This window comes from Rissa tridactyla, chromosome 4 (assembly GCF_028500815.1).
Source record: "Rissa tridactyla isolate bRisTri1 chromosome 4, bRisTri1.patW.cur.20221130, whole genome shotgun sequence".
NCBI classification, from domain to species: domain Eukaryota; kingdom Metazoa; phylum Chordata; class Aves; order Charadriiformes; family Laridae; genus Rissa; species Rissa tridactyla.
The window spans coordinates 30,469,595-30,495,533 of NC_071469.1; the positions used below are offsets into that span (position 1 = coordinate 30,469,595).

Genomic DNA, 25,939 nt, shown 5'->3' on the forward strand with positions numbered 1-25,939 from the left:
AGAAAATAAAAGGGTTTGTTTTTTTTTTTTTTAAATAAAAGGTTAGACTAGACGTTGCCCCTGCCCCCTCCCCCTCCTGCTTCTGCCAAGGGAAGGAAAAGAAAACCAACTCCAGGTGAAAGACAGCTTTTCCTTTTCCTTGAGCTATTCTATTTTATCAGTTCAGTACACCTTTTCAACCTGCTTTCTTTATTGCCTGGCCCTGCACTCACCATCAGGGTTAGTACTTACCGATGACAGTACATAGAGTGACTAAGAATAAAGCACTGCAGGATTTGGCCTCTATTCCTGTATTTGATTAATTTTACAACCAAGTCTTGGCTACCGACATGAAGCCCTAAATTCTGAAAACCCTTCTGGTGCCGTGTTTCGATTGCTTAGTTGAAGAGAGTTACCAGGTAAATGTTACCTTAAAATTGATTAAGTTAATGGCAATATTTTACAATTAACAAAAAAAAAAAACCACCCCAAAACCACACAACCCCAGAGTCCAACTTCTTTTGCAAAGACTATTTTAATAAAGGGATTATAAAATACAAAAGAGAGAGAGACAGGTAACCCAAGATGCAATTTTGGAATGCAAACTTTTAGTTCAAATGTGCAAGCTTGAACTTAACAAATGTTTAAAATATTTGAGTTTTTCAAATGGTGCCAAAATAAACCATGTCTTTTCTAAAGACTACATATTTAGCCAGGCACTGGCAATGTAAATCTTTCAACCATTTCAAGTATTTGTTTAAAAGCCTCCCAGAACACGTGTGCTCCCAACAAAACTGAAGACTGAAATGTTTAGACCACTGAAGCTCAACAGCTGACTTATAATCAACCTAATATGAGAACACCACTTTGGTTTTTTGGACTTGTGAATACATTTTATTTACCAATGCATGAGAAGAACAAACAGAGAAAGTCCAGCTCTGCAGACGTGATGTGAAATGGCACAGCGATAAGGGTCAGTACGTGTAACGCTGCGATCATAGCAAGCACGGTATCAGAGAAACTGCCGGTCAGTGATTTCGTGTGCCTCACAGCTTATTCTTGCACGGCAGGAGAATCTTAGGGGGTAAAAATTAAAAAGAAAAAACCCAACAAACCTAACAGCTTTCATCTGGAATTATTCCAAATGAAGAAGATAAAGGCTCAGAGAAATCCTGACATTTAGATAGCAAGTTCATTTGTGTACGTGGATTAAAGATGTTACAAATCTTGATCACCTGATAAAAATATTTATAAAGCCGTTTAATTTGAAAATTAAGGTATCTTGTAAAACGTACTGTGATTTGGAATAAAGAAAGAAATGTGCCTATGACAACATATTGACATTACTAAACTATTTCAATATGATGGCTTATTTGTAAAAGCAGTTTTAATATTCCCCTACATTAATGATTAACTAATGAATCTTACTTTCCTGTGAATATATTTAAAGAGGAATCAAACTGACTTCATCTACAGGATTCCACTAACAAGACTGAGCTGGCTCTGAACTTTTCAAATATCAGCAGTTTTCCCAACACTAGTACAGAAAACCCTGCTACCAATTTTGGGCTGTGGGCTGAATGAAAAACAGTACTAAATGACTAAAGGTCCACAGTTCTTTTCTGTTAAAGTTGATTTGTCACAATATTGTTAATTAGTGAGGGCTTAGGGAAGGCTTACTATGAATATAATTACAGTGCTGAAAAGCATTAATAACGCTCTTATCCCGAGCCAACATGATGCTATTTACATATTTTACCCTGGCATATACCAGAAATGGCTCCCAACGCGTAACGTGCTGCAGGATCATCAAGAGAGACACACAGAATCTCACAGGGGAAGGACGTTTCTGAGGATATCAGTGCTCTTCAAGACAGCAGGGACACTAATTTGACCAGTAATTACAACCGTCACCATAAGCATTGCCTGTGGTGAGCCACCTTTCATCATGAACTGCTGTTCCATCGGGAGGCAAATGAATTGCTACTCCCGGTACCTAATCTGATGCAATCTCATCCTTCTCTCATAAATTAGGACAGAAGTGACAATTGCATTTGTCTGCTATATAGGGCAGGCTTCTTTTCACCTTCAGAGCTCTGCATGGACATCAATCAGTTCTCAATGAATAAATGATAAAAGCCAATTAACCCTTGTTATCGTTATTGCCTATTTCTACACGCCAGACCAGAATTCCTGCCCTCCTTACCCCGAAAGGCAAAACTCAGGCCGGGTTCAATGGGGCCAGACATTCACCCCAGGGCACTAAAGGCTGGGCCTGCCTTGCTGGACCTGTGGGGCTTTTGCTGTTCACTTCAGCTGGTGAGGAAGCGAAAGTGTTTTGACGTTAGCCATGTAGATGCTTTTGCAAACTCCCCCGAGGAGCCTAGGCACCTCTTCACGGGCTGCATACCTTTTCTGGCTGTCACTAAGGGATTTGCCAAAGACCACACACCAGGTTGTTAACAAGGAAGAGCGAGAACCCAACCGTTTCCACATCTTCACCTCTCAGCACAGTAAATTTCCCAAGGTCCTTTTCAATGACGACAAACATTTCTAGCTGAATTTTAAAAATCAACACCTAATTTAATTGTGATTCAAAGTAATTTATGTACAGGATGATAATAACCCCTAACTAAAAAGTTCACTGAATTTCAGGCTATTTGGTACAAGACAGCACAGAGTCAAAAAATATTTTTTCACTTAGGTACAATGTGTCAAAAAGAAAATTGTGAAGAAAATTATCACCTAATTTTACCGAATGGAGTTATTACCCACAACCAGATGTATCTGACATTAAGCCTGCTAGACTGTTTTTGCCTGAGCAATCCTACCTTCCTAAACAAAGCCAGCTGACACAAAAGGATGGAGGTCAAACAGTTTTGCTGTATGAAGCCTGCACTCACAAGACTATTTGCTCAGAGGCGGAAAGATTTGGGGCAAGTTGAAGACTTCTCGATTCTCCTAGAGAGTAACTGAGCACATTCATGCGTGGAAAGCAAGCCCTGATTTAGTAAACTTGCATTTCCAAAGTAGCAAACAAGCTTCCTCATAAAAGCTGCCAAGGAGTAAGAGGGAAGATCTTTACATGGAAAAATAAGTAGTTAACAGTTAGATTAAAATAATGGGTAAGAATAAATATATCATTTTAACAGTGAAGGAAAGTTACCTTATTGTCCTACAGGCATCTTTGCCCAGAGCCCATGTTCAACTTAACCAAGAAATCACCTTGAAAAGGGAGTTAATTTGGAGATAGCGCTATTTCATATGTCCGTATTCAGTGTGGAGATACTGACGATACTATGTTACTGTGAGTAGTAAAGGTGAGCTGTGAAAAGAGATAGAATAGGAGCTCATGGTCATGCTAAAACAGCAGATGACATTCAGTACCCATAAATGCAACGTTATGCATTCAGAGAACAGTTCTGTCCCCATACACCCTATGATAACCTTTGAGCTGAATATTATAACTAAGGAATGAGATCTAGAGTTGTTAATGTTATTACAGAAATATTAATTCCAGGAAATCATCTGCCATAAAGCAAATCCAATGCTAAACATGGTTACAAGTAGCATAGAGAATAAAACAGACAACATTGTTATGACAACTGTTAAAGTCACAATTTGTCCGTATCTTGAATACCAGGCACAAATCTGGTTGTATCTCAGTAGAAACACTGCAGAACTGGAAAAGAAATAGATTAGCATGACAAGGCCAATTAAAAACACAGGACAGCTTCTCTACAAGAGACTAGGGATTTTCTCTGGAAAAGAGATGGTGGGGGAAGGATGCCAAATATGTAGAATCATGAGGGACCTGGAAACAATATGAAGAAGGAGAGGTTGTTCACCGTTTCTCTAATAGAAAAACTAGGTGATAGCAAATGAATAGAGCTGGCTCATAACAAAGAAATGGGAATGTTTCTTCACTCAATGCATCATTAACTGCATAAGTCCTTGTGACAGGAACAAGCAGATACTGAAAGTTTAAATGGATTCAAAAACAGGTCATGAAAAAATGCTGCTAAATACAAAGACACCATTGCTCAGAAAGCCCCTAAATAACAAATTACTGGGAGACCATTCGGGAGTAAGGTCACTTGTGTTGGCCGGACTTTATACCCTTTCCTAGGCATCTTCTACTGGTTATTGTCAAAGGCAGTCTTTGGAGTAGTTAGACCTTTGGTCTAGCATGGTACAGTAGTCTTTACATTTTTATCTTTATTCCTTCTTTACCATTTCCTTAGAGCAGAAACGTTTCAACAGCACTGACAGCTCAGGAGACCTTGTCTTTGACTTAGCGCGCTAAAGCACAATGAGGGCAGTAGGAAAAAGAGCAGTTGAGTCTTTGTGCTGGTTTTGGCTGGGATAGAGTTAGTTTTCTTCATAGTGGCTAGTATGGGGCTATGTTTTGGATTTGTGCTGAAAACAGTGTTGATAATACAAGGATGTTTTCATTGATGCTGAGCAGTGCTTACGTAGCGTCAAGGCCTTTTCTGCTTCTCACACCACCCCACCAGTGAACAGGTTGGGGGTACACAAGAAGCTGGGGGGGACACAGCCAAGACAGCTGACCCCAAATGACCAAAGGGATATTCCATACCATGTGACGTCATGCTCAGCATATAAAGCTGGGGGAAGATAAAGGAAGGGGGGAATGCTGGGAGTGATGGCGTTTGTCTTCCCAAGTAACTGTTACGTGTGATGGAGCCCTGCTTTCCTGGAAATGCCTGAACACCTGCCTGCAGATGGGAAGTAGTGAGTGAACTCCTCATTTTGGTTTGCTTGCGTGCACAGATTTTGCTTTACCTATTAAACTGTCTTCATTTCATCCCATGAGTTTTCTCACTTTTACTCTTCCAATTCTCTCCCCCATCCCACTGGGGGTGAGCAAGCGGCTGTGCGGTGCTTCGTTGCTGGCTGGAGTTAAACCGCTACAGTCACCCAAGTGCCAGACGGGCACAAGAGAGCTGGTGAAGGGGCTGGGAGTCAGGGGGTGACAGTCCTCTGCTCTGGAAGCATTAATCTTTCTTCCCACTGAATAAGTGTGGGGGAGAGATTCCAGACTCACTGGCTGTCTTAGAATTGACCAAAGGTCAAAAAGGAGCACTTCAGAAGTTTCTAGAAGTGACTTGGGTAAATTAGGCATGGAGGAATGCTAGTCATCTCCCTGCAAGGGAGTTTCAGTTTCGTCAACTGAAATCAGGAGGAGCTTAGGTCTGCAGATGAAGAAGGTTGAAATGGCATTGAAATGTGTCCCCCTACCCAAAATTAAAATTTGATTTTCTTCAGCTAGACTGCCCTATCATGACATCTGTACAAGCAAACATTAAGAGGGAAGACAGCATAACAGCATTAAACACAAAGCAGGGAAGGCAAGTGGAAGCCTTAGGGAGCTACGTCCACCCTGCCTGAGCTCGCTGGTCCTGACAGTAGCTTAAAGCCCACTGTGCTCCTGAGATTCAATACTGAATTTGGGCTGTTTAGAGATTGCAGCTGCCTTCTTGAGCAGGTTTGTAAGAGTGCTGACCTGACTCTTCTGCTCACCTTTGGTCATGTGACAAAGACACAGAATACAGGGAGATGTTTGGGTGACAAACTTAACAAATACAATATACAGGTGTGACTCTCCTGTATCTGTAAGGTCCATAGTGTCTGTGTACCCCAAATTTTCCTCCTCAGCCCTCAATTTCTCCCCTCCATGTAGGAGTCTATCCTTCAGCCCAAGAGTTCAGTCCCGGGGCACTTCAGGAGTACACAAAGCAGAGGGTTGACAGTCTGGCCTCTGGAGTACCTCTGGATGGTACTCCTGCTCTGCAGAACAATCAGAGGTCTAGAAGAAGCAGGCACAAAGTCCTGTAAGAAAGGGGTGAGGGACCCACCTTACACTGAATAGGTGAATTTTGACTGTATAAGGTGGTTTCTGAATGTTTGAGAGATTTTCCCTCATAGGAAGCAACAGAGGAGAGACTAAAAGCAACACAGGAAGCCTTCCCCCCTGTCTGACATACTGTACAGTGTCACAAGGCTTTCATGTTGCGATTTATGAAGCTGTGCCTCCAGTGAAACCCAATGGTACATTTCTTTTTAACGTACGCTGAAAACGCCATGAACTAGCAGTAGCTATTCAACCACTGTATAAAGCTATACATATATCCTTCCCTTAGACATAGCCACAGTCACTAGCTGCAATTCAATGGGCTATGAGTAAGGAGGAAAAAATCTCCAATATACTAGCCAGAGATATTTCTTGACTGTGAACCTACTTTATCAATTAATATATTTAACATACAAATACTGGGCTGTTTGCAGTCTCACAAATGACACAAGGGATTTTAATTTTGAAACTGCCTTGCAGGATTTTGCACCTGAAGCCTGCAGTATTTGAACACATGATCAAGCTGTGCCTTGCAGCAGACTATAGTCTAGTAACGTCGAGAGGACAGACTGTTAAAATAAGCATCTACATCATTTTTCACAGTACACAGTGCCACAATGCATCTGCTTAAAAACAAATATATGTTTGCAGTGAAACATTTCAACAAATCAGAGAACTCAGCAGCAAAGTAGTTAAACATTTATGATTTGATTTTATCTCAGCTTGGAATGTCGCTGGAGTGTCCCACTTCTAACAACTGTTTGCTAAGTTAAGGCTTTAGTGTTTACACAGTGCTGAATGAAGCAGCCTGGTCACCAGATGTGAATGCTTCCTTAGACTAGAGCTTTCAATCAGATCACGGTCCTAATGGTCCCTGCTCCAACCTTCTTCCTCAGGACGTCCACCAGCCTTTCCAACCTGAGAGGGGGCAGGGGAGAGGGAGAGGAGAGAAAAAAAAAAAAAGGAAGCTAACGTTAGGAATGTTCTGGCTGAAAGAGACAGTGTTTGCACTGAACCAAGCTGTCCTGGTGGTGGTCACGCTCAGAAACAAAGCACTACTGTAAAAGACAGACATTAAGGGAAAATGCAGACAACTTACGGAGAACTTTTTAACCTACAACGCAATCCATTTGCAGCCAGTGGTACATATCAACTCACTTTTCTTTTGTAGTATACGTAGTATTTGAGGTCCCCATAAGGCATTAACACAAAACCCCGTGCAGCAATCCCATGGCGCATTTACACTTTGGTGCAAGCCGCACATTCAATTCTTGCACTTTTTAAAATATGAGTGGTCCGTGGCTCTCGTTAAATGTAACACTTAGCTGCTGTTTCCCCTTAAAAAATACCCTGCCCGTTATCCAACAGATACTTTAATTGTCCAGTTTATAAATTTATGCCTAAAACCCCATGTGTTTTATCTCAAAAACTTTTTCAAAATACTCAACATGACAAGTTTCTGAGGATGTGGACGATGATATTTCGAAGATGGCCCGTATGATTATTGTGTCGACACAACTGCAGAAAAATTAACAGTCTAAATAAGTAGGACAGCGAGCCGCCTAATCCTCTCTTAGTTTTAAGGCACAGGCTATAAGCATATCCAGCATCTTACTAGCTTAATTTGTTCTTTCCTTCTGTTAAAGTAGGCAGGCAGATACAAAGAGCTAAATTTGTTCAGGGTTTTCCATTTGCACACATTTATCTTCAGCACTCCAGTAACCACGAATTCAAGCTATTTCTTCAATATATCTGTATTTTATGGAATCCTTCAATGAAAGTTCTTCCACAAATAAACTAACTATATAAAAGCAGACAGTGTGTGTAGTAGAACACTTTTAGAACCATGTCCAGCATACTATACACACAACTTCCGTAATGGATAAAAGGAGTTGCAGGTTCAAATAGCTGTATTCACTGTTGCGAGTTGACCACTTTTTCTTATCTGAAAAGACAGGACTGTTTTTTTTTTTTTAATATATTATACAATACGAGGAATGCAGATAGGAAATAAAAATAGCACAGCTTTATCAAAACTGCAAAATTCATTTTATCTCATGGATGCATTAGTAACTTCAGTGCAGGAAAACTAGTTAACACTTCTTGGATTTATTGTCACAAGTCATGACTAACACACATGGTACGTATTGAAACACTCTTGTTTTCCAGGAACCACCAAGCACCATGAAGCTACACCTTTCATTGTACTCACCAGGTGACTTAATTCCTGAAACGAGATTAAGAATTCACCACCCTAATGTAATTATCAGACACCAGGAAACGTATGTGGAAAGTTCAGCTGGTTCTTGCTGTTTCACAGGGACTCTAAAGGACTGAAAGCCCAGGTGAAAAACTACTGCTTCGCTACTCCTCTCCCTTCAGTTTTCCATGTATCGTTTTTCCTTTCTAATCAATTAGTGCATTTTTCCTGGTTTTGTAACAGGCATCTACTGCACTTCTTTGTCTTTATGGAGGCAGCACCCAGACAGTCAGTGCAGTCAGTCCCTGCAAGTATGAAGTCAGGGCTTTCACAAGTTATTTGCTCCTGAAAGTTTTCTCACAGTGGATAAATCAATGTTTTCTGGGTTCTAAGGGTTTTAACTCAGTTACTGATAGGTCATATTTTCCTCAGCCTCCCTTGCTGAGAAGTTTCCCTGTTAGATCAGTTGCTAGTCCATGTGCAATTTCAGAAAGCAATGGCAGATCAGTCCTCACTTTTAATAGCATGTATGTTCTGAAGCACTGCAGCTTTCTCAGCCACTTTAACTATCACTGGAGGTCTCTTTCTCTCTCACAGTAGCACCCTCTTTAACGTGCTTCAGAGACATAAAGTGCAGGAGAAACATTTCAAATTGTCAGGACAAACAGAAGGTTGGGGCCACAAATTGTTTTCTGGGAGACAGCAGAAAAATAGCAAAATCTGAGATCATGGCTTATTTAAACCGCTGTTCAGTTCAAAAGAAATACTGCATGGTTTATGCAAGTGGGGGAAAAATGACTCCAATAGCTGAGGTTTCGTTTGGGGAGACGTAGGTTGGAGGTCACTGCTTACACGCTGTCCTGCAATTAGGCTTAGATGTGCACCACTCTGTGACCAAGCAATGACACTGCACACCAGAGCAGACGAGTTAGCGAAGAGCTGCCCATGTTTGGAGAGAAATACCACTGGGATGAAAGTAGCTGTCTTCTGTTTAACCTTGAAACTGTCAGGCTTCATTGAAAATAATGAGGCTTAACAATCATAGCTTCTACTTTTCAAATGAATGATGACTGAAATCATCAAAATGAGGTATCCTGCACCAAACACAAACCGTGCAGGGCTTATTTGCCTTTTGTTTCAGTCATGTGTGGATTTGCAAATTTATTTACTCTTTATTAGAAGAAAGAAAAAAAAAAGCAGCAGGGGATTAAGAAACCATACCTTTGAAAGAGATTTAAACAATAATGTAAAAGAGAAACTGTAACAGCTATTTATAAGATAAAATAACAGAGGGCAAAATTCACCCCTACACAGACACAAGACCCAATATACCACTGAAATCCCACTTAAGCCTACAAAATAAAGCTATGGGCTGAATCAGTGGTTAATAACTCTTGATACAGGCCTCAGGGGGCTTTTCGGAACGATAATCCTGGACTCTTTGTTCACCAAGGGCCCAACTCTGCCATCCCGACTCACACTAAGCAACATTTTTCTTTGTGAGTAATAAAAGGCAGCTAACAAGGCCGTTTGTGTCAATGAGATGCTACCTGCAAGGGGTGCGGGTGGCAGAATCGCCCCTTGTCGATAAGGCTCTGTACCCAGCCCGGTGGGATGCTGCAGGCAGTTCCTTCCAGAGGTTAGGCATTTTAATCCATGGTAAACTGAAGGGATAGCCTTATACCTCAAGACCAAAGGTAATTTAAATATCTAAACAGACTCATGGGAGGTGCTGGGAACTACCCTAAAATTCTCAATGTTTGCAGAGTTTTATTCAAAATATGGAAGACACTGACCTGAAGAAAGCAACTTTTATTACTTTGTGCAATCATAGAATCTTCATGGTTGGAAGGGACCTTTGAGATCATCAAGTCCAAACACACACACACACAAAAACCCCCTACAGTCTCTGTCACTAGAGCATGCCCTGAAATCATGATGCATCTGCCACTATAATCTCAACATATTTTACTTAACTGAAAGCAATACTGACTATGTTTGACCGCATACTAGGACACAGATTTAACAAATGACATTCATCTTTTTGCTTGTGAAGGAAACAGTCCTCATAGCATAAATTAAATGCACAATATGACACTATCTTCTCCTGAGATGTAAGGCAGACAGCCACTGAATTTGCGTTTCGTGAAGCAAGGAAACAAGTCATTCAAGAAGAAAGTATTTCAGCTGGTGCTTTAGGTCAGACAGAAAGATACAGTGGGCAACTCAGCTGCAGGGCTGAAGGTCCAAATGTGCAAGGACAGACAGACATGTTTAGGAATGTTCAACAAAACCTCTTAAGGTCTCGTTCCTCATTCTTACACACTCCAATTTCTTGCTCAGAGATTTTGGAAAATCCCAGTAGGTGACCCTCGCTATTTCTTGATACTTAAACAATTCTAGAAAATTTGTCCCTTAGCAAATAAATTCTCTGAGCAAATGCCGCTTCAGCATTCTCCACACAATTACTGTATGTGTGCATGCAAAATAAGTAAAAATGGAATATAAAATACAGAAATAAACTACATATTCAGGTGGATAGGTGCAACTTTGGTCTTATTTATACTCACTTGCACATGCCCAAAGTCAAAAAAGTCCTGTGTTTTTTGGGATAGATATAATTCGAATCCATGAAAAGCACAAAGATGAGAACTAGAAATATTCTTTATTTACACTACCTACTTTTTGAATACTCATCTCAGTGCTTCCATGAAATGGAAACATAAAAAAACCCCCACAAATTAGGAAAGGGACATCGGGTCCATCGTTATTTTTAAGCTAGCAAGAGACACACTATTGTGAAGAGTCTTGAATTGCAGTGGCTTAATTCTTCCTCAATACAAAATTGGAATTAATCAGGTGAATCTGTATTTTGATACAGAAGTAAAAAGATTTCCTGGAGGGGCTTGCTGCTATGATATTACCAGTTCGAATATGTACTTTTAAAAAGTGTTGCTAAGCTTAAGAAGGTCCCCAACTTCAGAGGAATGCTACCTAAACAAGAACATTGCTCTGTGTGTCTTCCCCAAGACAAATTCTCAACCATTCTCAACTCCTCTTCCAGTTATTCCAAACTGTGTTCTCTTAACAGGTATGCATACATCTGACAAAATGCCTGTATGGAGTGTATGTTGTTATTTGGAGTGTTCTTATGTAGTTCCTGAACTGTCTGACAATCTGCTTTGATTTTTAGCCTTACAGAGCTTTGCTCCCTTGAGTATCAGTCTCTATCGTAAAGCAGACTTAAAATCCTTACTGACAGAGACGTTTGTTCCACGAGCCCAGAAGCCGAACGTATAGTTGCAAAAATGTTGCGTTCTCATCTCTAGTGCCGACTTAAACGCGCATTTTTGGCTTGCTCTCCTCTTCCGCTTATTCTGCTGAAGAAGTCTAGCTCTAAACTGTAGCTTGGGATCAAAAAAAATCTGCAACTGCATAAGGATCAGTACATCCTCCCATACTGCTACATCTCTCGCCAAAGGAACTCACTCCGCAGGACAGCAGTGGCCTTTATCCACAAGTTCTGAATATGGCAGAATTATACAGTCACAGAGTGATCTTCCAGGGTATCATGCCCCAGAAATAGCCAATATGGATACCCAACTGAAAGAAAAGGGCATCCTTCAAGTAGCCTATGTCCTAATCTGCAGAGCTATATATAGACTAGCCGAAAACAATAGCTTCTACCTGCAGATGGAGGAGTTAAGCGATAAAAACAAAACCCTGTTGGATTTTGAAATGCTATATAAAGGCTTATAAACCTAAACTATAACCCTTGGTTATCTTTCCAGTAGATAAGATTAGGTTTAGACTATGAAGATGGCCTTACTTGCATGATTTCTGGCTTCTTGTGGAATGTGTTTTGCTAACACTAATTCCCTTTAGAAACCAAGCATTTGAAAATATATTAGGTAAATAAAATGCATTGGACAAGAGCATTATAGGTAGTTTAGCAATAGAGCTCAGTGAATAACTGCCTGTTTGGTGAGTGGTCATACAAACAAATTCACTTAATTTCACCTCAGAATAAAAAAAATTACTTTCCTTTCCTTTTCTTCTCCTTTCCTTCAGTCCTCCTCTTGGATATATTTAATCGAATCCTTAATGGAATACTTGTTTTCAGGCACTTTCCGTAAAAGTCAAGGAAACAAATGACACCGAGAAGAGAGGATGCTGTGGTACCAGTCTCACCGAGAAACCAGTCATTTGGGTAGGACCATTTCCTCAAGAGGCTGGAGGAAACTGGTTCAGCTCTATTATCTGTATGGCGGAACTGGACTCCAGCTGTTTCCCTCTCAAGGGAGCAGCACTGCGCTAACACCGGGTGCTGTGGTGGCTTGTTCGCAGTTTCAAGTGTTGAGGCTGCTCCAATTGAATAAAACGCTTAAATATTCACTGGATCAAAGCCTGGAATGTAAGGGTATGACCTTGCAGCGAGTGGCCTATCTACCACGCTACAGAGGCATCGCCCTCTTACCTCTGGGTCACTCAGTGAATCTTTAATGATTCTTATTCTTCAATTCAGGTATTACTTTTGCCACCTCAGAAGCCTGCCTTTTGAACAATAATAATTTTTGACCGACTCACTAAAAAACGTTGCTGGTTGCATTTAACCGTCACACACCAGTCTGTAACAATTCCTTCACAACTCATCACAGTGGTAAAGGCTACACGTGGTTCAGACGCACCGGGCTGCCTCTCTCTACTTAACAAAGTTCCCTCTGCATCTTTTGGCTGGGAGACTGGGCGTCTTTCTAAACGACACGCTGGAGTTCAGCAGTGGTTTTGAACCTGATGCAGGAATTATCGAGTAAAATCCAGTGGCCTGTGTTAGACAGGTGGCTGGACTGACCGGTATTAATGGTCCTTTCTGGTCTTAAAACACAAGTCTTAGAGACTGATTTAGCAGCATCAGCGAGCTCTAAACCGTGGTAGACCACAGTGTTGAATCTAATCACTCCAGGCACCGCCGCCAATTCCTGCCTGCCCAACACTGTTTGTAATGTCACTCCAAAAAGTATGTTCCATTAAACTTACAGGCCTTAAATTTGGCAGGGCAAACCATTCTGCCTCTGAAAAGCACTGTCACAAAACAAGCATTCCTATTAAATCCCTTTCAGCGTCTTCTCAACCCAAAAGAGTAATTCTGTATATGATTAAACTTAGAAGTAAATACAGCCAGTTGGGCTCCTGACAGCAGACATATTTCAAAATAAACCTGGCTTACACAGGCCTTGGCTAAAATATTAAGCCTTTATCTGTGGTCCACAATAACTAATCTTGTCAAATTGTTTGCTCTCTACCTTCTGTTTGGAAGATTATGAGCTAGCTCACCATTACTATTCACCTTGTGCCATCACGACCAGCAGGAAAAGTGAGTGGTAAACACAGTTGGTCTATTTTGACAGCATTTCACCCTACTTTGCATTGATGTAGATTGCTACACAGTACAGGATAACACAGAATCAGGACTTTGCATCTACGCTGGATTTAATGCCACCTTGTGAAAGGTATTGCTCCTTTGCTTTCAAATGCTTTCTCAGGACAGCATATATTGATTGCCTAAAATAAACAAGTTTATGAGAAAGGAAAATAAACCCTGTAACTACTATGCTAAACCTCATCTGTGTTTCAGTAAATTGAGATCTGCAACATGCTTATCAATTAGACCAGACAGAGACTCACGATTGGATGGACCATTCATACCTGAGCATGACTGATATAAGCAAGTTAAAAATTTAACAATAATTGAAATAGAGGATATATTGGCATATGATGGCCAAATGATACCGATCAGATTATTTAATCAGATCACAGAATTTCACCTCATTACTCCAGCTTGAGTCTGACAGTTTATATGCAAATTTTATGCCAGAAAACCCTTTTATATACCTCATTCCATAAGCTTGGATTACTTTTAGCACCGACAGTTTCTGCTTCCACCCATTTGGGGTCACAGGTGGTCTCTTTTGCAGGAGAAATCTTGACATCAAAGCCTACTCCTTACAGTGAAAGCATTTCCAGAAACTTTGTGCCGTTATGAATAGGCAAGGGTCAATTTTCTTGCCAAATACTTCCTGGAAGTCTCTGTCATCTGCTTAGGAAAAGCTAGCAGATTTACATTACGCTAATATATCTTCCCTATAGAAAGTATTTTGTCACAGTACTTATTCATTCTGAAGAGGGGAAAAACATTAATTCCTACCGACTCCCGATGAACACTCATCCTGCCCATTGGTGAAGATGTTGGGTATCCTTAGAGTACCATGAATCACAGGCAACCTTACTCTGTCTCTGAACTGTTTCCCATCTTCTTGAGAGCAATACTACCTCAGAAAAGCAATTATTCTTTGCTTTGAATGCTTACAACATGGATGGATGCTCAGAACTTTTATGTAAAGTGTTCAAAAGGCAGACATCAGCTCTATTTTGCATTATGTGTATTTTGCATGCGGCAAAACAGTGTGCAGAGAAGTGAAATGACTTGTTGACGCTCAACCAATCAAGAAAACTGAAAAGATCCACAGACTTTTTTTCCTGTTTAATTTTATGTATAAATAGTCTTGAGCTGAAATGGGTTCCTCATGTGCACAAAACCGAAAAAGTATAGGCATAAATACATGCAGAATTAGAGCCTAAAATTGTTGGATACAGAGCCCACCTCTCTCAGCTTCTCAATCCGTGCTCTGGACCATGTCAACTAGTAACAACTAGCCAGTTCTCTTATTCTATATCCAGCTGAGATGTGTTTCAGGAGATGGAAGAAGGACCTACTTTTTAGAGGATTTTGTTTTGTTTTAAATCCCTCTTCAGGAATATTTAAAAGCAATGTCAAAAATCGGTTATCTAAAACAAATAGTATTTCAAACCTGCCCAAAACAAACAGATGGGATTCCTTATGAAATGCAGGACCAGCAGACTGATACATATTTACGGATCTGTACAGCATGGGGTTACTAAGAGACTCTAAACTTTAAAAGTATCAGTCTGAAACCACCACATTACACCTTTCTGCATGTTTCAAACAAGCCTTCCTTGTAAGGCCAGGTCTGAACCTCTCAGCTGCCTATTCCAAGCCAGTTCCACCCCTTTTGGGCATGTTCTGGTCAAGTCATGTTTACAATGAGTTTGTAAAATTGCAAATACTGAGGTACTACTCCGGCTGTTTCCCAAGTACATCCCATCAAAGCACAACTTTGGCAGACTCCTCTTGATATCGTAAACAATAAAGACAACATGAGCTTTTTTCTTGATTCCACAAATATTTTACAAAACCCGATGCAGACTTGCTGGCTCTAGACAGCTCCCACCCTTGTGACCAAGAGTAATCTGGAGCTTGTGGAGAGAAATTCCTTCCTATAAACCATTATCAAATCCCTCCACTTTATGTTAAAACCAATGATTTTTACATAGGTTTGATATATTTCCATAGATTTGCCTTCCTGGCATAACTGATGGGATATCGTCCAAGCTGGAATTTCTTCTATGATATCACTGAGAGATCAAGTAACAATGGAAATGGGTTTGGATGTAAGAGGAAAGCATTTAATTAAGCTCCCACTTGTGGTAAGTCCTTTGTAACATGCTCAGACTGGTAGGTGAACTCCTCACCCTTCCAGTGTGATCCAGTGGTGCCCACCCTGGTTTCAGGGTAACTCACACTTAGTCATAATCCTGAAAAGTATTTCTATAAAAAATAAGAGCAGTCTTCCCTTAGTAGTGGACTAACAAAAAATCCACGAGTGAAACACCCTCTCCTCCTCTTAATGTTCACAATATATTATAGGTAGATGTTATCAACATGAATCTTGTCTATTACGGTGATGTTTTTACGGTGATGGTGATCCCCTATGCAGGGATAAAACCAGCAAAGATGCCTAACCGCTCATTTACACACAAAAAATGGGCTTTAAAAATACATTCTGAGACTTAGCATCACAGAGCAAAGTGTCTTCTACACATGTGTAGTGCTCCTTAAAATACTTCATAGGCTTTTTCCTGTTATCAGCCATTCAAGGCCATTAAGGTAAAAACAAGCCTTCCCACTTCTAAGCTTCAGTAACCTTTCTCCAGTAGTCGTCAGACAGACTGTCTCCAACTGTCTTCTGCACCATTCTAGCAAGATAATTCACATTAGATTTTTTTCACTGGCCCCATGGGCTTATTTTGCTCCATGTTCCTTCCATCCGACTGGGAATGAGCTTCTCCTCCTGCTCCTGGGAGGTGAGTGAATTCCTGAGCAAGGCTGACACAGGAGGGAAGCAGTGGACCTTCAGCTCATTTTGAGGACAGCTTTAATTCTTCTGAACTAGTGAGCTTGCAGGCTCAGGCCGTGGCGGCAATTCTGCCTGGTGGTGACATCAATGGGACTGATTGTAGGAGAAAAAACATTTAATCCCTGCTGAAGAAAGCATAAAAATTTGGCTTTACATCAGATTCACAAAACTGTCCAAAAGCATAGAGTAAAATATTTTCTCAGTATTTAAAATCAGAAATCTGTGAAACGTCTTTTGTGTTGAGTTCATCAGTTCGGATATCCCTTTTATCAGATGTAGATGTTCACCTGTTATATCCATCAAAGAATTCACATGATTACCTTATCAAATAAAAAATTGAGGTAATAGAGATGGATATGAGGCACAGAATAAAGTGCTAAATATAGTAATCGTATTATACACCTCTCCAATACCTGCAATGTCTTCCACTCAAAGGCTGAATTCTGATACTTTGTATGGGTAAAAATTCCTTACTCTGTAGCTGAGGTGATAAAATTTGTTCCTAAAGATTTAGCCTTCCAAAAACTCAGTGTTTAGATATATATCCTTACACCCACGTCACATACAGCAAAAATGTAGAATGGGAAAGCCAAGCAACTTGCCAATAAAATAGTGGCAATGATGGGGTTAAAGCTGTTGTTAGCTCTCTTACATACAAACACAATTGATCTTTCCTTTCTACAAAATATTGTTAAAAAAAATTAAAAGAATTATGGAAAAATCTAGCTATTAATTAATGACTCAGTATTACATTAGAATAATGAACTGTAATTTTTTCCTTGGAGAACTAGCCTGTGCTTCAGTAAAGGTACACTTAATTTTAATGGAAAAATTTAAATGATTTCAAGTTTGCTTAAAATTAAATACCTTGTTGACCTAGTCAGTTGTTTCTATTTGTTGCTGTAAAGAACTGATCCAGCAATTCTCTAAAAGATACGTAATTCAGGATCTTCAGAAAGTCTGGGTTTTTTTGTTGAGCTTCTGCACACACATTTACAGTATTCAATCTTTTGCATATGTTAAGAAACAGTATGAGTATTAACAGAAAGAACCGCAAATTTATTTTTATTCCTTCAGCCAAGCCACAAATAAATGACTCTTGCAAACAAACCAAATACTATTTAGTAACGGCAATGTAAATGCCATGGACTTATTTTATTTGGATATAAAATATTAAAGTAAATGATTATTTGCTGTGACACTCATTTTATTGTCTTGGAAAAAAAAGCAAGTCTGAGAAAAAGTTTTCTTGCTGTTATCCAAGGAGCAGTCAATCTGCTTTTCAAAGTTATTTAATAATTTGTCATAGAATGGTTAACTATAAGCTTACAAATACTGTGTCAGCATGCTTCTTCCTATTGGGCAAACAACTTCAAAATCTAATTTGTTTGTGTTATTGGTCTTACTAAATATTAGTCTTTGCAAGTCTGGTTTGCACCATTGATGTTAACTACGCCAACATTCTGATTATGTTCTGAAGTATTCCACAACAAGCTGATATTATACAATACAAGCCCAAGAGCTAGCTGATCCAGTTTACTGAGTATACTTAGTGTATTTTGCTACTGATAAATCAATAAAACCATGTTGTAATCTACAAACTTCCATCTCTGTGAAGCGGCTATAAGCAAACTGTAAATGAACGCACGGGTCAAAAACTGGGATGCTGTGATTATGTTGACTCTGAAAACATTTGACTCTCATAGAATACATTTCAGTGTTTGAGAGAATGAAGTTTCAGCACTGCTTATATTTTTGTGAAAGACTGAGATGATAAATATTCAAATGATGATAAATATTTGTGTTTATATTGTAACTACCCATACTTTAAGAAAACAATATCTGCACTGCAATCCACAATTTGCAGAGGTTAAGTAAATGTAAACCATAGCTACACAAAGAAAATAAATACTTGTCTTAGACTGTATGCTCAGTTTTGCATTCTTCATCCATGTGAAACTCCCTGCAGCCAATGGATATCTCGGGTGTGCGAGGAATGCAGGAAAGGCTTATCTGTCATTCCCTTTGGTTGGGATTTTTTGTCTTCATTCTGTTAAGTACGCCACTGAACATAATCCTGGCATCAATCATAAACTGTCAGATGCTAAAGGCCTCACTGTAATTTATCACACCCAAAATATCCATGAGAACGATATCCCATAATCTGCTCTGGCAATATCACACATCGTAACCGTATGAGACTTGTGGTACTGATACCACAAACTGCTCTATTAAGGGCCATCTTCAAATGAGAACGAGACGTCAAAAGACATTATGAATCATTCGTACTACAAAGGGTGTCAGCTGCAGTAATTCTGAACATCACCAAATCTGTCTTTCAGGACTCTGGTATAGAGAACAGGATCTGCAGCTCCACGTGCGCTCTGCACTGGTGCGCTTCTCCTCCAGACTGCACAGAGAGCATGGCAGCACTTGGGATGGGATTTGCAACAACTAGTTTAAGGAGAAGGATGCTTCTAAACTAGCCAAATAGGGGGGTTTGGTTTTGGTCGTTTGTTTTTTTTTAAAGCTTCAGGCCCTCAGTTTATGTGTCTTGCTCCAGGCTGTCCAGAGGTCCTCAAGCCGCCCTTCTCTGAAACTAACCTGAGGCCACTTGTTTCTTTTAAGGTGACAAAGCTAAAAGCAGTGCTACCACTCCTCCTTTTTAAAACAAGTATAAAAGATTATACTGGCTACCAGCTAGAGCCCTCAGCCAAACTAGGGAAAACTTCGTTTTAATCCACATCTGCCACTTCTCAGGAGAGCTGTACACGCCAGAGCTGAAGAGTCTTCTCTACTTCTCGTTCTGAAGCTATGAATTTCTACAGAAGAAACAACTGAAATGTTATTAGACCTGAAGATGTGATTCTGTGGGTGGTGATTGAGGGCGCTCACCTGGAAAATAGGAGATGGGTGTTCTGGTACTGTCTCTGTATTTATGTTCAACAGGCATCGGATAAAACTGAGAAAAAGCCCTAAAGGGAAGTGTCAGAACCAGGTCTTGCTTCTCAGAGGTGAGTAGCCCACTCACTGTTCTCTGATCCAAGAAGCCTGTATTATTTTCTGCTATGTGGTACTACTTCAAGGTAAGGAACAGAGAGCATCCAGACCAAACTTGCATGGCTAAAACATCCGCCTGAGATACAGAAGATCTGAACCAGGATCTCCTCAAATGGAGGAGGAAACGCATTTCCATTCTGTACACCCCAAAGGAGTAATCCTGCTCCCAAAAAAACACTTAGAAAACTGGGGCAGGGGGGACACAGATGTCAAGGAAGCTTTCGAAAGAAAACATCTGAGGTCACACTGCTTTGTGTGGATCTCAGTGCAACCAGTGTGCATCACTCTGGTTCCGCACGTACTTCTCCATTTGGGTCTCCAAGGAACGCAGGCAGAAAAGACAAGAAGTCAATTGTTTTGTATTTTTTTCAGTCAGAAGTTTTCTGCTTATGCTAACCCAAGTCCTCTCTTCTTTGGGCCGGGAAGTTATCAGTAGTAGTGGTACTAAGTTGTCAGGCACCCCCTCCATCACAGCCTGCAAATTTTACCTGGAATGTAACATGGAGTAAGTGAAGTGGACATTGGTAAGTGAAGTGTCATCCAATAAAGATAATAGAATCCAACGCAGAAAATACGTTTCATTACAGCTTTGCATGAATAATAAAGTAGTTTTACCAAGGGAAACAAGATCTGCCTAGTGATACAGAAACATGGCATACCTACAACAGCCCAGAGAAGATGCCGTCAGTGACTGAGTTTGTTCAGCTCACCTTAGATTTGGATACTAGTTCAGTATTTTATTTCCTCCAGACCCAGAAAACTGATTTCACGCTGTATGTTGAATTTCTCTGAGGCTGCACATAACCTCACTGGCCCACTCAATTCTTTTATTACAACAAACAGGTATTTCTACAAGACTTTTTAATTCGTCATTTCACTATGCATATTATTGCAGTCTGAGGGGAATTTTTCTGAGAGGAGTCACTGGCATGAGCACAGAATTCCAAGTATTTAAATAAATTCTGACCCTACTATGTACTGCTTTCAGTTAGATCACACATGACTTTCTTCACACATTTCAATTAGTCTTAATTCCTCACTAAATTCCTAGAGCAGTCTACTTCCAAGCCTATTACCCCTAAATCCAATAAATTCACACTGCCTGTTATTGCTACCCTAGTTAATGGTAATATTTTAATATATGATATGATGTGATTGTTACTGGATTTTGTGTTTTAGACTTTCGTATGTTCCTCTTCATGTCTTGCATGCCAAAGAAACTTTGCATCAGCTCTGCTGCACTCTGCAGAATTCTTCAGGGTATGTGGTGGTTTTGCGTGTCTGGGAATCTTCCATCTGGCTAGTGTGGGTTTCCTAAACACCATAAAACCCCGCCTGTGGAGATTGTGTATCTCTTATGGGCCCCATGGAGCTTATAATCTGCTTTTAATCATTGCACCAGGCAGCCAACACATCAGTCCTCATCAAGCAGTTTTTTCCATGTTGAATCTCTTTTAATAACTTTTGATCCAGTTCTGAACATCCAGAACCATTGCTGATTTTCATTGGTATTTCATTGGTGACTGCTACAACAGTTGTCTTCCTTGGCCCCCCATTTCCTTCCACACAAACTCGCATAACCATTGACTTCTGTGGCTTGCTAGAGCAAGTAAAAGATTCTTAGCACTTTGCCCTCACTCGCTCACCTTTTGAATGTACCCATCAGCATCTGTTTCTAAGTAAACTACAGGTCACATCCTTAACTGGGACAAATGAATGAAACTCAGTGCGACAGAGCTAAGCCAATTTGCTGTAACTAAGAAACTAGCTCTATATCTACATTCTTCAACAACTCACCAGAACTCACTTTACATTTCAAAATGCCAGCACGAATTAAATTATTCCCTATATGATATTAAAAGATTACCAACTACTCAGTCCCAGCAGAACTTCACAGCAGCAGGCAGCACAGTGGTTTTCATTTAAGGCAAAACCACTTTTGACATTTGCTAAATTATTTACTGACACAAATCAGTGAAACTATTAATATCTATGAAGCTGTACTCCTAGATTCCAGTAGTTAACATGTGGATCTGACATCCATCAGAATACAGTTTTGTAAGCAAAAAAAAAAAAAGCGGTCTAGTTTTAGTAGGGAAGTCTGAACATCTAAATGTAACATCTTAATAAAGTAAGACATTAAATCCTATTTATTGTTTTGAAATATGAAAATTAAAGAAGCGTATCTGTAAAATTTTAAATAAAGCCAGTCGAATTATCTGGCATTTTGGTCGTTCCTCCAAAACAAATAGCTTTAAGTCCCAGTGAATGTAAAACTTGTTTCTTTTGTGCAGTGCTTCTGCCTGCAATTTCTAATTAACCAGCTCCATTCTTATCTACAAGGAGTGACTGAAGGCATACAAGCTACAATGTATACTTCAACTAAACATATGTAGGTATGATTTTAAAAGGGAGGTAACTAGTTAACAACATTAGCATGCTGCAAAGAGGCTCAATTAGTATAATAATTCAGAAATCTTGCTTTTAGCCTGTTCCCTGCGTAGCTGTGCTGTACTGAATACAATCTGCACACTAAAGATATCATGTTTGCAGTTAAAAATCTCCAGAGACTTTAGACCCATACATAAAGATACTTATTTCAGTCTTTTCTGAGACACTGACCTGTATCCTCATTTAAAAATGAACACCACATCTTTATGTTATTAAATCTTTGTTTTGATCTATTAGTATTCACCAAAGTGCCATTTTATACAACCCCGCACTGAATAGGCAAGGCTGGAGGTAACCATCTGCAGCTTTAGAGCCTGCGTTTGAATTGATGAAAAGAGCTTTGTGTTTTCATTGCCAAGTTTGATTCTTCCAGTCATTAGACATTCCCCTCAGATCGCATCAATGAAGCGGACTCTCTTACACCCATGTGTTAAATTCTCTTCTCCTCATGGTTTCCTTTGCCAGCTATACTCCAGAAAGACTACTGGGTCTTAGCCACATTCTTCTCACAGCTGTGTTAAAAAAGAGCATCAGAGCGTCTTCCCAAAATCCATATGTGTATCTGGTCAGTCCCCTGTCGGAGGGTCACCTCACATTGTGGTGTGATTATTCAAATATTCATTCTTGTTCTTGAACTGCACTGCTCGGATCATTCTGGGAAAGATTAGACCCTCCAGCCAGCACTGGAGAACGTCTTGGATGTTGATGTGAAGCACACACAGCTCCCGCACTCGGAAGGCAGATTAGATTTACTGGCAGAAGAGGGGGACTAACCACTTAATAAATCCTTGCTCCTCATTTCTTTACATTTTCGTACTCTTTTGAACCATGCTGAATGCTGGTGAGAACTGTTTGGTTTTGTTGTGTCATCGATGGACTTATTTACCAGCATCAGCTAAGGAACAAAACTAAGTGAACAACCGTGAAAGCAGAGAAAGTATGTTCAGAAATGCTGGAGGGAAATCCAGGATTACTAAAAAAAAGGGTGTATTCCAGTAACAATGAAAGTTAGGCGGCCAAAAAATCACGCCTTAAGATGTAAAGCAAATGCTACTACAGGTAATGTTTATTTTATGAGAGATAGTAATTTCCTTTGATAAATCTGTCTGCTTATTAAGAAGATTGCTTAGTTTTCTTTTGTATTCAATACACTGAAGTATTTTATGGAAATCTGTAACTCTCCTGACATCCTCCTTAAAAGAAAAAAAAAATCAAAAGAAAAGGTGTCTTAATAAACAGTTAAGGAAAAATGAAGTTAAGAATTTCTCTTTTACATCACTTACATACTTGCTTTATTCATTGTAAGAACTACCTCAATAAAGTGCCCAAGCAGCATATTTCTCACCATTTATGCTTATTTTCATACCTGTACAGTTTAGCATTGCACCATTACTTTGTGGATTTGTGTTTAGTTTTAGAGGATTACATAGAAATTCTACGTGGGCACCCTCCGCTGCCACCTCACGCAGCTACGTGAGCGTGCAAGTGTGACTGTGCCCACACGCAGAGAGCGACACTTTACTGAGCTAGACTCTTTAAATTCTGAGGAAAAAATAGAAGCCCCCAATAGACAAATTGCATTAAAATTCACTCCAGCTGCAAAGGCCTTGCAGAAAAATAGAACTTTTTCTGGAAAAAGAAACCACATCAAAAGAGGCCTCAACCTTTACTGATAATTGGCTAATATTGATTTGGTATTACATTATAACCTCCTCTGATCTCACTGACATCAGTAGCCACTCCTCAATCCCAGCGGTTCCAGCAGGAAGGACAGTTTTCAAATGTCTTGCTTCCTCTGCTGGCAGAGGCATTAATTAATTCACAGGCTTTTCCAGCCACCTTCTCCAGGTCAGCCCCATTTCCCTGTTGGGGCTGCACCAGCTGGCTCCTGGCTTCTCCGGCAGGAATGACTTGCAGGGGGCCTGTGGCGCTGAGCCAACACTCCCGGTGAATTCTGCACCGCTCTCCTAATTCTTTGTTTGTAGCCACGAAATTAGAAACATTAATTAAGTATAGAAAATTATGGTCATAGCCATTCTGCAGAGTATAGGTTAAAAATATTAAGTATTGTGCAGGTCATCATAATTTCCTGTAGAATAAATATGTACTGTGTTACATATGTGCATGCATGATTTTATTTACATACACCACACCATTAAAACGTGTATTTGCTTTATAAACTAGAACAGTGCTCTCTTAAAAGTCCAATGTGTATGTTGTTAATGTTTCAAAATCAAAATAGATTCAAAGAAATGCTGCTAAATCTGTGCGGTCACTCTCTGAGCACCAACAGCTTCTGTTTCACACCACCACCCCTGCTGGGATGGTGACCCCAAATCATCTTCACAGGCAAGAGCACACAGTCACAATTTATATCTCACGCTGCAGTGAGCCCACATGAGATTTCACCCTACTTCAGTATAAACAAAATTTTACTATATCCAAGTTGTCTATAAGCAGATTCCAATATATCCCCCTTCTGGTTCACAGCTGCTGTTTCATGTGGGATCAGATCCAGAAATTTTTTAGATGCTTTGTGTCCTGACGGAAAACACAGGACCGCTATTCTGACTTGGATCTCACATTTAGAAAGCAACAATTGCAGGTGGGTACACAAGTGGCCGACATGATGGCAGTGCCGTGGAGAAATTACATCTCTATTTCAAGCTCTGTATACGATGCTGAATGCAAACACCGAAGTTTTTAACAATACGAAAAAATTCTTTCGTGTTGTCAGAGAACGGATTAGCAAAGGCATAGTGAACACCAGTAAATTACGTGGTACGAAGATACGAAGTACAGCCTTTTTCAAAAATTATTTTAATTATTCTAATCATATTATTGCTTAATGAAGCTTATAATTATTTTCTGATTTTTAACTGTTGCTACATTATTCATCTATTTTACTGAATAGTATTGAGAAACTACTTTATATAGCTGCTAAAAATACTTACCACATATGTCAGAATTCAAATTTACTTGAGCATTTAGAAGAAGTTAGCAAAACAGATGTTTTGGAACCCTATTTAGGCTATGAATCACAGTGCCACATTTTAAATTACAATAAGCATCCTCTTAAAACAGCATTAATAATTAATACTACTGTAATTAATACCAAGAAGACTTTCCGCTGACAGGTTTATAAATTGTCAGTTCCTTTTTGAAATGTAGAATATCCTACATCTCCGAGATAAAAAGCTAAGCTAACAAATGAGTTCCTGCCTAATTGCCAAACACTGATTTGTATGAAGCGGTTGAGGTTACAAAGAAATTGGGAATTCTCAGCCCGGTTTCCCTGCTGATGAGTACGAACTGTCTGTGTAGCTCTCCCAGAGGTGTCAGAGGAATCTCTATAGTGTCACACAAGGGTTCTTAGCTCAAAGTAAACACACTTTCCACAAACTCAGCTGCTTAATCTGTTTGCAGGTTGAATTATAAGATGGGGGTGGATGACTCCGGGTGCTGGGAAGACGCACAGAGCATTTCCACAGTTTCTTGGTAAAAAGGGCATGCTATTGTCATCAAAAGACTTCACCCAATTGTTTAATTTTGCTATAGGCTCAGTGGTCTGATCTCAGCAATAATGAAAACTAACCTGACCAAAATTTTCCCAAGTAGCTCTGCATGTTAAATTGCGTAAATTCTTTTCGCTATAGCAGTACATCACCGCCACTTTAATTCAGGTTGTGGCTGCACTTCTACTCTCGCCACCCTGGTTACATGGGATTAAACAAGACTGTTTCACTAAAAAAACCCCAAACAAACCAAAACCCAGTCTTCACTTGAATATCTATGGTTAGTAAATGCTTACAAATAAAATGAAATTAAATAACAACTTTAAACAACGGACAGAAAGGTTTAGCCAATATTCTCTTTAACATGCTGTAATTATTTTTCATGGGCGTATTTTTATCAAGCATGCACCTGCTGAAGTTTCAAATAAATCTAAGAGTTCAGAAAAAAGATTTGAATGATTCTCAAACAACCACTGGAGGTTTTAAAGAGATGACTGAAAATATGTATTTTCAGTCATCTCTTTAAAAAAAAAACCAAAAAAACTTAGCTATATTTTATGTAGTTAAAAATAAATTAAAACCA

The 25,939-nt window shown here is 39.7% G+C and overlaps 1 protein-coding gene across 11 annotated transcripts in view; it reads right to left on the reverse strand.

The window, feature by feature from the left end:
* Positions 1-419: 419 nt before the first annotated feature.
* MIPOL1 (mirror-image polydactyly 1) overlaps positions 420-25,939 on the reverse strand; it is a 195,513-nt gene continuing 169,993 nt past the window's right edge. For 7 of the 11 annotated variants that reach the window (XM_054200339.1, XM_054200338.1, XM_054200337.1 and 4 more), the window contains one exon: positions 422-6,772. In XM_054200339.1, the coding sequence (XP_054056314.1) occupies positions 6,706-6,772 (67 nt within the window). In that variant the 3' untranslated portion in view covers positions 422-6,705. Of the gene's footprint in view, positions 6,773-13,860; positions 16,453-25,939 lie in introns of those variants that run through there. The other 4 variants (XM_054200344.1, XM_054200343.1, XM_054200347.1 and 1 more) reach the window with 3 other exon arrangements.